This window comes from Oenanthe melanoleuca, chromosome 5 (assembly GCF_029582105.1).
Source record: "Oenanthe melanoleuca isolate GR-GAL-2019-014 chromosome 5, OMel1.0, whole genome shotgun sequence".
Classification (NCBI taxonomy): Eukaryota; Metazoa; Chordata; class Aves; order Passeriformes; family Muscicapidae; genus Oenanthe; species Oenanthe melanoleuca.
Genome location: NC_079339.1, coordinates 57,332,541 through 57,344,597, shown reverse-complemented (window position 1 = coordinate 57,344,597; position 12,057 = coordinate 57,332,541). Strand labels below are relative to the sequence as shown.

General features: G+C 48.8%; 1 protein-coding gene across 18 annotated transcripts in view; it reads left to right on the top strand.

Annotated features, from left to right (window-relative positions):
• Positions 1 to 6,337, top strand: part of KTN1 (kinectin 1) — a 73,760-nt gene extending 67,423 nt beyond the window's left edge. For all 18 annotated transcript variants that reach the window (XM_056492821.1, XM_056492810.1, XM_056492826.1 and 15 more), the window contains 3 exons: positions 118 to 210; positions 4,514 to 4,633; positions 5,827 to 6,337. In XM_056492821.1, coding sequence (XP_056348796.1) covers positions 118 to 210; positions 4,514 to 4,618 — 198 coding nt within the window. In that variant the 3' untranslated portion in view covers positions 4,619 to 4,633; positions 5,827 to 6,337. The remainder of the gene's footprint in view (positions 1 to 117; positions 211 to 4,513; positions 4,634 to 5,826) is intronic.
• The last annotated feature ends 5,720 nt before the right edge of the window (positions 6,338 to 12,057 follow it).

Sequence of the window (12,057 nt, the reverse complement as noted above, 5' to 3'; positions counted from 1 at the left end):
CCTCCTGAGCAGTGATTTCCTGTGTCTCTGGTGCTCTCAGGGGGATGGGGATTTGCAAATTGTTGTGCTTCTGCTGTTGCTTCCTTTCCTTTTTTTAATAACATCATTCCCTTACAGGCCCAGGAGTCTTTGGCAGCTCTGGAGAGAGAAATTGGGAAGGTTTTTGGGGATGCCAATGTTATTGAAAACAGCGACGTTTGCACAGACTCGGTGAGTGTGCTCAGGGGCCACACAAACCAGGCACAGTGGCAGCTTTGGGAAGTGAGGTCCAGCAGAGGAGCAGGATGCTTGCTGCTGGTGGGTGACTGTGAAGATCCCAGTGCTTGCCAGGCTGTCCAGGATTCACTGGGAATTTTGCTGCTGTCTGGATTGTGACCTCCATCCTGTGGCTCAGATTTGCAAGGAGAGAGGAGAGAGATTCTGGGCTTTTGATGGGTTTGGTTTGGTTTGGGCAAAAGTGGGGAAATCCCCAGACTTGTCCCTTCAAGAAGGGAAAAGGGAAGCTAAATATAACTCTGCTGATGACTAAGTTGGGTTGGCCCTTCTGACATCAGTAATGCCAAAAGAGACAGTCTTGCACAACCTGTAACACTCAGGCAGAGAGTCTCTTGCCAGAACGTGGTTCCTTCTGCTCCTCTGCAGCTGTGGCCAAGAGCCAGAACTTGATTTCAGCTGGTCCTGGCAATTTGTGTTGACCTTGATGTGGCCCAGCAGCAAAATCTTGCCAGGATGAGCTTCAGTAGTGACCACCCTGAGTGCTGTGGGTGGGTGACTGCAGACTGCTGGTGTTCCTGTATCTTCCAGCAATGGCATTCCAGGAATTGCAGGTGACTCACCTGAGCCTGTGGGTGGTTGTGGAGCTGGTGCTCAGAGTGTTGCCCTAAAGACACCCCCTGCACATGGGGTTGGGTGGGTGCTTTGTCTCTGGCTTTTTCCATCTCTGGAGAAAAGAGCTTTCACAGCAGCCCTGGAATGGCTTTCCAGAAGGCATTTGGGAAGGGGAAGGCAAAGGAGATTCTCTCCCAGCTCAGTGGTGTCAATGGAACTCATTACCCATTGTCTTCTGAGGGACAGAGTGGGTGGAGCTGCTGTCATTTGAGGGGGAGAGAAGCTGATGGGACAAATAATTTATATCAGTTCCTTTTAGCTGCTGAACCTGAGTGGCTTCATCAGCTGCCAGAGGAAACTTGGGGTCCTGTGGGGAGAGCTGCAGAAAAGCCTTTGTAGCCATGAGCAGGAATGAAATGGCTTTTCCAGGCTAATCAGCCATGGATGCTGATGGACCCCTGCACTGGGCTCCCTGTGTCTGAGCCAGAAATTCAGCTGGGCCTGGGAGAATTCAGATGTGGCAAGTCTGGGAGCTGATTCCTGGAGGATGAGAGGGCTGCTGAGCCCTCCCTGTGTTCCTGGGGAGGGCAGGGGTTTCTGGTGCCAGTCAGGTGCTGTGTGTCCCTGTCTGCAGACAAAAGCCCCCTCAAGCCAATGCCCAGCTCTGTGTGCTGTGCCCTTGTGCCTTGTCCATGTGGTGCATGGGGACAGTGATGCCATCAGCCATGGCTGGTGGCTCTGGGCTGTCATTAGATGTGCCCTGTGGTTGCCCAAACCAGCTCGTTTGGCTTAATTGCCTTAACTCACAAAACCCCTCTGGCTCTTGCATTGCTCTGCTCTTGTGCACATTGTGGAGCCCAGGTTTCTGCCAGAATATCCATGGCTTCATTCTAAAGAGGAGTGTGGAAAAACAGTCCTAATAAACCTGCAATTAAGCCTTCATTAGTAAAAATACATTAATTGTCTGAGCAGTGCTCTTGACAGGTAGCCATTGGCAGAGGCTGGAATTAGAACATTATCTTTTCTCCAAGCCTTTTCTGCTGCCTTTTTTTTTTTCTCTTTTTGAGGGGAGAAAAGGAAACTGTCTCCCCAGAAGCCTAAAAACCCAGCACAAAATAGCTCTGAGATCAAAAAAGAAAGTCTTCCAGCCACTTCCACCTAGCAACAGTGCCTCATTTTTATTTTTTTTAATGAAGAACCTGAAAACACATGCTGGAAAATGAACATATTTGTTCCTTCTGGGTGCTGGAACCAGCCCACAAAATTGAGAAATGATACTTGCATAAACCCTCAAACACACTCAGAGTGTTTTCTTTAGACTCCTTTTCTTTCTATTTAAAAATAGACCATTTGGGGTTTCTAATCAGCTGCTTTGTCACTTTTGGGACCAGCTGATGACTAAAGGGGGCTTTTTAGTGTGCTTTAAGGAAGTCATTTATATTCAGCAGCTTGCTTAGGCACTGAGCTTATTTTGAGGCTTATGTGAAATCTAATGTTCTTTTTCCCCCAAATCTCAGTGCAGGGCACTCCATCACTGGAAACTGGGAATGCCATATGTGTGAAACAGCAGAGAGGAATCTGTCCAGACGGTTCAGCTCCTGTTTGAGCTGCTGGATCTGAAATCACAGGGGCTTCCCCACTACCATCCTCTTCCTCCCTTCATCCTCATGCCCCAAAGAACTGGAGTCACAGGATCCCAGAATGGTTTGGGTTAGAAAGGACTTTAAAGATTGTCCAGTTCCATCCTCTGCAATGAGCAGGGACACCTTCCACTATCCCAGGTCCTTCCAAGCCCCATCCAACACTTGCAGGGATCCAGGGGCAGCCACAGCTTCTCTGGGCACCCTGTGCCTCCCCACCCTCACAGGGAAGGATTTCTTCTGAGTGTCTGACCTAAATTTCCCCTTGCAGGGGCACAGGGCTGGGGCTCAGCAGTGGCTGTCTGAGGCAGCTGTGCACTCTGGGGTAGCAGGAGCTGCTGGAGGACTCTGCTGAGCCCAAATCCATTGGGATCTAGTCAGGATTGGCCCCAGGAGGATTGGGGATGTGTCTGTAATTCATGAGTGAACACTGCTTGAGATTAGTGAGGTCACAAAACAGAAGAGATGCAGTGAGGGAGGGAGGGAGGAGCTGTTCCCATAGAGGGGCTGGGAATGGACTGGAGAGCTCCTTTCTTGCTCCTGCTGGTTCTGTGCTGCTGCTCCTTCTGGTCAGTGCTGGATTAATTCATCTACTGGGCTGCTAATTGCCTTTGCCTTTCCACTTCCATCAGTCTGTGTGAGACTGCTAAGCCAAGTTTCAGCCTTGACAGACCTGATTTTCTGCTTTAATAAGGGTAAAACAGGTTAAGGCTGCCCTAATACAGATCCCAATGATTTTTTTTACAGTAGAAAAGTGTTTACCAGTTGCACAGGAGTAAGAGCTTTGCTGTAGATTGTTTTGTTCTCTTTTCTGAGCTCGGAGTCATTTCTGTAATGGTGCAGGTGCTTGAGTTTGATTTACTGCTCATTCTGCATTTCCAGCCAAATAGGAGCAGGGAAAATGGCCCTCCCTGAGCTCCCTCTAATTTCCCTGGAGCTCTGGGGAGAGATTTGCACCCTCATTATGCATCAGTCTCATTCTGTGGGTAACACCAGAGTGGGGCTGAGGGATGCTGGGTGCCTGCAGACACCTCAGTGCTCCTGTGGAGAACTGGGTACTTCTGCATTGCTGACACCATGGCAGAGTTGCTTATTTTTAGCTGTTAAATTTCCAGGAAAAGCTCTCCTGCAGGTGATCTGCATGTCTGTGTTGTGAGCTGAGTAAGGAGCAGTGTGGTGTGTGTTAGATGTGGAGTGCTCTGTGCATCTCTGGGGGAGGTAATCAATAAAGCTAATAAAACAGGGATTACACAGCACTGTTAGCCCAGCAAGGCTGGCAGGCAGAGAGGCAGGAGGGGGAGTCCATCTTCAGCTGTGGCACTTCCCCATTAATAAACTGTCCAATTCCTAAGAAAAAAAGAAAAGGAATTTATTTTTGTTTCAAAACACAAGCTCAGCATTTTCATTTCAGCACAGGAAATGTTCTAGCTCATGGTAGCTTTCATTTTTCCTTTTCTCTGTGTTTTCTGGTGCTTGCACTGCTTTGTGAAGCTCTCATCCAAGTGTTGCTGGCAAGTGGGAATTTCCCAGGGGTTTGGGGCAGAGGGTGAATCCATGGCAGTCTGTGGGTGGGGAAGGGTGTGGATCTCCAGGCAGCTGTTCCAAATGCTGTTCCACAGCTGGAGCTGCTTTGGGTACTGCTGAGGACACCATCCCACAGATCCTGAGTCACACCCAGTCCTTGGTGGTCCAGGAGTTCTGCAGTTCCAGCTGTGGGGTCAGAGGTGGTCAGTGTGCACCCTGACCTGTGTTATAAACCATGTCTGGGGGGAAATAACCTTTGAGACTGGATCAGCTGGGAATACCAGCACAGTTCCTGGAAGCAGGGAGTGCTGGAGTCACACAGGATGTGCAGGTGATTCCCTGGAACAGGGACTTGACTTTGAACCATGTTCTCCCTAAACATGGCCATAACCCTCTGACTGACAAGAATTGTTCCCATCTGACCACGAGTTGTAATTTTATACAGAGGATCTAAATCTAGGCTTTCTTGGTAATTAGGTTGTAAATGAGCTTTTAATGATTTCCTTTTTCCCTCCTTCCAGGAATTGAGTGACAAGAGGCGGAATGTGGCGGTGAATCTCACCCAGGATGTGGGTCATCTCAAGAAGCTGCTCCTGTCAATAAGCCAAATGCTGTCAAAGGGATGAGGACACTACAGCCAGGTGGGTGTGGGCAGTGCCCCCCCAGTTCAGCTGCTGGGAAGGCCACTGGTGTGTTGTGGTGGGACTTTGTCCAAACTAACAATTCTCATGTTGGAATATGAGACTGTTTAGAATCAGATCATAGAATCAGTGAATTATTAAAGTTGGAAAAGACTTCTCAGACTGTGACTCCAGCCATTCCCCCCAGCACTGCCAAGGCCAGCACTGACCAAGTCCCCAAGTGCCACATCCACAGCACTTTTAAATCCAGGGATGGAGATTCCATCATTGCCCTGTTCTAATGCCTGACCTTGATAACACTTTCAGTGAAGAATCTTTTCCTAATACTGATCCAAGTTCCACATGCAAATCATAAAATCTTATAGTAGGCACTGGATTTGTTCCCCTCTGGGTGCAGGTGTCAATTAGCTGAGACTAATCTTGAGTCCCTGTGTCCCTCTGTAGGGATGTAATTCCACCCCTCCCTTCTATTCCCTGCTACTTCCCAAGTTTTTTCTCCCAGAGCCTTTTTTCCTCTTTGTTTGCTTCACCAGCAAACAGTCTGTACTCCCATGCTCTGGTTGCTTTGGGATGGAGGATGTAAAGTAACCACTGGGGTTTCAGTGAGCTGCCAGCAGTGGCTGGCTCTGGGTGTCTGAAGCATCAGCCTGGCATGAGCTCTTCATCCAGTGACAGACACGTGGTCAGGGCTTTAATCTTACAATTAAATTGCAATTTAATTTTGAATGCACAGCCAGCTTGGGAACCTGGACCTTTGTGCTGATAAAGTTAAATGACCCAGAGTTAGCTGAAGGTTGGATGAGCTCAAGACACTGAACTTTTTAAGGAAGCTGATGCAGGTTTGGGTCTGAACTGGGAGCTGTTTGTTTTGGAAGGCAGCACTGAACAAGGAATGTCAGAACTCTTTCATCTGCTGAGGATGGGGACTTGTATTCCTGATTCAGGTGGTTTTTATTCTCCTGCCTTTGTGACTCAAGGGCAGCAGAGCTGGTAGAGGGTTCTGGGTGTTCAGGTGGGAGGGAGGTACTGCTGCTCCTTGGCCTCTGCTCTGGGAGGCTGTTCCTGCTCAGCCTCCACCCCCAGGCTCATTTCCCTGGGATTCCTCCTGAGCTGGCACCAGGGAAATGCAGGCAGGGTGCTGGATTTTCCCCTGGGAGTGCTGCTCTGACCTGTGATTTGTGTTTCTCCTGCAGGGTGAAGTCACGGGGGAATGGTTCATTTGAGGATAGCAGAAGGCATTGTATTATATTTTGCCAAATTAAAGCCTTATTTATGTTTTCACCCTTTCTACTTTGTCAGAAACACTGAACAGAGTTTTGTCTTTTCTAATCCTTGTTAGACTACTGATTTAAAGAAAAACCCAACTCTGTAGACACCTCCAGAGTTTAGTTTTATAATAAAAACAAACCTGTTTGGATAATTAGACCTTTACATTCCTGGAGAGACAGTAAACACATAATCTTTTATCTTATTTTGCTCAATAAAACTTGTTCAGAAAACTCCAACGTGGTAAAGTCACCGATGGGAAATGACATTTTAATACTGATGTTGTACACTGTTTTACTTAATTACATTTTTGGGATTAGCTGCCTCTGACTTCAACCTCAAGTAAACACTCCTTTTTTTTTTTTCTTTTTTTTTTCTTTTTTTTTTTTTTTTTGGTTGCTAATGTAATCAGTTTTTGTAATGGTGTCAGCAAATAAAGGGATGCTATTATTTAAGGTGTTCCTGCTCTCTTCTTTCAAGTGAATTTGGATGACTCAGGTGAGTTTCCACCTCTCCCCTCCCCTGAATGAGCATCAGGCTGCACCCACTGTGCTTTGTTTTTGGGCAGAGGAGGAGGCACCAGCTTGAGAAGAGGCAAACTGGGGAGATTTGGCAAGTCCAGAGTGAGATTTAATTCTAAAGAAAATGTATTGAGGTTTTAAAACACAAGAAATCCCCATCAAAGTGCCATGTGGATTGTGATTCTGTGTCTTGGGAAAGGTCAGGGAGTGCCAGGGGGAGGAACAGCTGGGAGCTGGGATGTGGCAAAGCCAGTGGTGAGCAGAGTTGTGTCCATTTGTCCCAAATCCACCCCCTGGATGGGAGTCTGGGGTGGAAGGAGTTCAGGTTTGGATGCTCTGTTACCTTGTCTTTGATTGTGTCTCAGGGGAACCTCCCAGTCCTGTGGGATTTGCATGGGCAAGGTGAGGGGTGGTTTGGTTTTTTAGAGCACTTGAGGGTGTGATTATCTGAGGGAAGGCAATAAAACAGGGGTCAGTCATTAATTGGGGTTAATGGCAGAGGTGAAACAGATCAAGCTGCTCACCCTGAGCTGTTCACACTCCCCTCTGTGCTGTTTTTTAAGTTAATAATTTGGCCTTCACCAGGCAGGAGGTAAAGAAGCCTCTTCCTTACATGGTTCCAGTGATCTGGATCATGCCAAGTGCTGCTGAGAGCTGTGAAATAGCTCAGAAGAGGGAGGAAAAACTGGGAAATGTGGTTTCCTCACAGCAGGAGCTGCCCCTGGTCTCCAGCTGTGTTGTGTTCCATGGAGCTGTTATTCCATGGAGTTAAAACCCAAATACCACTGGCCTGACTTGTCTAGGTGTTTGATGTAGAAAGCAGAAAAACACCCCTGCAGCTGCAGATCCAAGGAAAACCTGAACCCTGGAGGATCTCCACACTCACCCAGGCTGAGGTCAGAGGTTTTAGCAGGTGTCTATACACCTGTTTTGGGGTGTAGGAGGCAGTTAAATGGATCCATGCAGGTTTGACTGGTTTAAAATTATTTTAGAACATAACCCAGGAGCTTCAGTGCTGATGGTTTGGGCTGGGGGTGTCCCTGTGCTCTGATTTTTCCTGCCCCTCGGGGGAGTCCCCTTGGCCACCCATGCTGGGAAGCTCCTCTGAAACATCATCCCAATGGGAACTGGGCTCTGCAGCTAAAGTCATGTCCTTTCTTCCTTGGAAAGGTGGGTTTGGAAGTGCTGAATAAATTGAAGAAATAAAATGCTTTTGGAGCAGACAGCAGTGCCTGGATGCTGCCCTGGGAGCCTGGCTGTGTCTCCAGGCTCTTACTTTGGGCTGAGCTGCAGGGCAGGGGTGAAGGTGCTGCTGCAGTGCTCAGTGAAAAGGGAGAGATCTGCAGCATCATTCCCTTTCTCTCGTGGCAGTTCTGCCTGGAGAGGAGCAGGAGATCTTTTTGTTTTGGGATTTAAGGCAGGTTTTGGTTTTGCTTTGGGGGATGTACAGAAGTGCTAAAGGCAGCTGTGCAAAGATGCCCTGAGGAGCTCAGCTGAGCACAGCCTGATCCCCTCTCTGAAGGGTGAGGAGAGGCCAGGCTGGTTCCCCAGGAGCCCTGGGAAGAGGGAGGGATGCTGTTTCATCTCTCTCTCCTCTCCAGCCCTGGGTAAAACACCACTCATCTCCCATTTGGAAAGCTTTGCCTTGCTGGTTTGGTCACTGAGAAATCCCTCCTGCTCTGAGCATCTGCCAGGACAAAATGGGATGAGAGAAAAAACAAATTTAAAAGTGTGGGAAGCTGATTCATCAGTGCACAGCAGAGCTGGTGCTTGGTGTGCTCCCAGGGCTGGGATGAGGACAGGACAGTGTCTGCCTGCACTAGAGGGAGACAATAGCTAATGCATGCAGGGATGCTCTCCTTGGAAAAAACCCAAAGGGGGATGCTCACATGCTGGCAAATGGATTTTTGGGTTTCTTTTGGTATTTATTTATTTTTTCAGAGGTGATTTGCACTGGCAGAACCCACTCCATGCTTCCCTGGTGCTGCCTGTCCAGCCTGGCTCCTGTACCAACCTGGCCCCTGTTCCTTCCAGCTCATCATCATCCCTGGAAATGGGCATGGCAGCTGCAGGGGAAGGCTCTGAGCTGTGTCCCTGAAGTTGTGCTGCCTCTCCTGAGTCCCCCAGCAGGGCTCTCCCACCCTTTCCTGGCTGTATCTGGCATTTGGGAGCAGCAGGTTGTTTACCCAGGAGCTGCTGCTGGGTTTTCTCAGGCAGTGACTCACTCTGCTATTTATTTCTGCCATTAAAAAAGGAAAGCTCATGCAGCTTTAATCCAACCCCAAATAATTCAGCTGATTTTGCCATAAAAGCTCTCTGCAATGACACAGCTGTGTGTTGTCCTGGGGGTCCCTGTGTCCCCCTTGGCTTTCTCCTGCAGCTCTCAGGGATGGTTGCAGTTTGGTTTGCACCAGGCTGGTTTAGTACTGGGGGGGCTCTTTGGGTCTTGGTGGAAGCTGAGTGGGAAGAAGTTCTGCTGGTTTAGTGGGGATTCCTAAAGGAGCATCCAGAAGGTGAAAAACACCAGATATCTGCCACACTTCAAGATTAAACATCATCTTCCAGCAAAAACTCTCCTCCAGGGGCCCAGACTGTGCTTGTGCCCTTGGCTGGAAAGGTTTTGGGGAGAAAGCCTCTGGTGATGCTATGGGTTTGTAAAGCCTCCAAAAGCTTTAAAACAAATTGGAGAGGATTGCTCCTTTCCCAGCATCCAGGCTTTTCTCACATCCTGCTGGAGATGTATCTTGCTCTCCCAAATCCCTGTGGGACCCCTATGAGGGGAGAAATGGGTGCTCCTTGGAGGGAGATTTAACCAAATATATTCACAGAGGGTTCTTCTCTCCCAGACTTGCCTAAAATAAGGCTGGACTAATTCCTGAAGGCACAGATTTGGGAGCTCTGCCTGTCACAGGGGCAGGATTAGAGCCAAATCTCCTCTGGAGCTTCATCTGGATGTTTGGCTCAGTGAGACTGCCAAATTAAACTGGTCAGCAGCAGCCCTGAGGAGTTCCCTGGGTCTGTATGAATGACCAGAAGCACAGGAGAACCCAGGGGAATGCCAGGAATTGCTCAGGTGCTCCCTGGGGAGGTCACCTGTGGTGTGTCCCCTTGCAAACCCCACCTCTCCTGCTGCTGTGACACGGGGATGTACAAAATGTTTGAATTTCTGTTGGAGTTTCTGTGTTTCTGTTTTTCCAGGGGTGCTGGGGTGGCTGTTGTGATGTCCCTGTGCTCAGGGTGGGTGCAGGGTTTGCTCTCAGCTCCTGCATCCACAGCTCAACCTGCACGTGGCTCCTTGTGCCTGTTTGCAGCTTCCTCTGGGGATGCTTCTATTTTTGGAGTGGTTGCACCTAAAAATACATCTTCAGGCTCGTGGGGAAGCTGGCTCTGCATCACTGAGGAGCTAATTAAACTGGGGGAAACGCAGGCACTGGAGCAGGGCTCATTCCATGTTGCTGAAAGTGTTGTGGGTTTGGTTTTTTCCCTGTTTTTGCATCAATCCAGGTTCTTCTTGCACTGCATGAGCAAAGTCCAGAGGTTTATCCATCCTCTCTGAGAAGGGCAGGTTTGCACCTGGGTTTTTGGGCATTAATGATTTTTTTTGTGCAGCTGTGACCCCCCCAGACCCTGAATTTCAGCCCCACTGTGACCATGGCAGGAACCCCTGAGCTCTCAGTGGAGAAGGGATGGGAGCCTGGCAAACAGCTTTAAATCTCACCCTGCACATTTCTGGAGGTCTGGGGTTGCTGAGGGGTCCCAGAAGGCTTTGGGTCTCCAGCTTGGCAATTCTTTATATTAACAAAACCACTGTCAAACGTGGCTGTGGGTCCTGTTTGTGTCACTGTGGCACCCAGAGCCATGGCAGGATGGAGACTCTGAAGGTTCATGGACTTTGTGATGTTCTCACAGGACTTATTGGGGTAAAACACCTCTCACCACCTCAACCAGGCTTAAAGCAGAGAAAAGAAAGACCCCAAGAGCATTTCAAAGCTCATATTCAGAGCCAGAGGGTTCCTGCAGCACATCAATGTTGCCCAGGGCCATCCTGGAAGAACCTGATCTCTTGCTTTAGCAAATGGGCTCATCCCAATCCAACCCTATGGAAAACAACCTGAGCTGCACCAGGCTTGGGATAGAATTCTTTAAAATCAATAAATATTTCAGGAGCAGAGGGAGCTGGTCTGTATCAGCAATGCTGGTCCTGCCTGGTCATTATTAATTCAATGGATGCAGTTGTAAATTGGCTGAGGAAGCACAACAGCTGAAATTTTAAGTGCTGCTTCCCCCCACATGGCTGAGATGATTTGCTGGATATTCAGTGACTCAGAATGGGGCCCCCAGCCTCCACACAGGTGTTAAATACAGCAAAAACAGTTGTTTTGCCCATGCCTGAGTCTGTGTCCTTGGCCCCTGGGTGTATGAAGCTGTGACAGCAGGATTTGGGCTCCCAAAAACTCAGCTGTGCTGTCTAGGGTGCCTGTCCTAAATCTCCTGCTCTTAGGGCCTGTGATGGAGGGAAAATGTTGGATTGAGGAGATGCTGGCTGCCCTGGCAGGGTGGGATCAGTCCCTGTTCCCAGCCCAACCAGGCATTTTGTTACCCAGCTGAAACAAAGAGAAACTGATACTCTGTCCTCTCCAAGGGCTTCTGAAACCTGATGAGTAAAGCAGCAAGAGCAGCCTGTTTGTTGGTGTGTGTGAGAACACAATTGCTCTCTTGAGAATGAGTGTTTGCAGGGAAACAGCCTGAAAATGGGACACTCAGAGAGCAGGAACTTTTAAATATCATGGAATCCCAGAATGGTTTGGGTTGGAAAGGACTGTAAAGATTGTCCAGTTCCACCCCTGCCATGGGCAGGGACATCTTCCACCGTCCCAGGCTGCTCCAAGCCCTGTCCAGCCTGGCCTTGGACATTTCCAGGGATCCAGGGGCAGCCACAGCTTCTCTGGGCACCCTGTGCCAGGGCCACACCATCATCAAAGAGAATAATTCCTTCCCAATATCTGATCTTTATATATTTTATATATTATATATTTTTATAGGTGTAACAGACTGTAAATGTAACCTCCCCTCTCTCCTTACCTTGCTGGGTGGGGCAGCTGGTTTTGCATGTGAGGTGTCTTGTGCCAAGAGTGGGGCTCTGATCCCATACAAACATCGTGTCCATGTGGTGCATGTCTATCTCTGCCTGTGGGTGTGGGTTTCACCAACAAGGGGAGCAGTTCTGTGGTTCAAGGTCAGGCTGGACAGGGCTTGGAGCAACCTGGAACAGAGGAAGGTGTTCCCTGCCCATGGCTGGGGGCTGACATGAGATGATCTTTAACCAACCCAAACCAATCTGGGGCTCTGTAAGTCCTAATTTGCAATTAAATCTTGCCTGAGGATGGCTAAATCCAAGCATAATTTTTTCCCTCACCTTTTGCTTAAAATCCATGTTCCAGGCTCATCTTTTACTAACTAAATCCACCTTTCAGCATTAGCCTTTGCCATCAAACTGGTTCCCCAGGCCCTGCAGCTGACAATAAGCTGCTGTAACAGCAACCAGCATTAACACAAGGGCTACTCTTAATTACAGGAGCTGCTGTTTATCTCCCCAGCTCTGTTTGCTGCTGACAAAAGCCCACTCAGGAGGGGGGT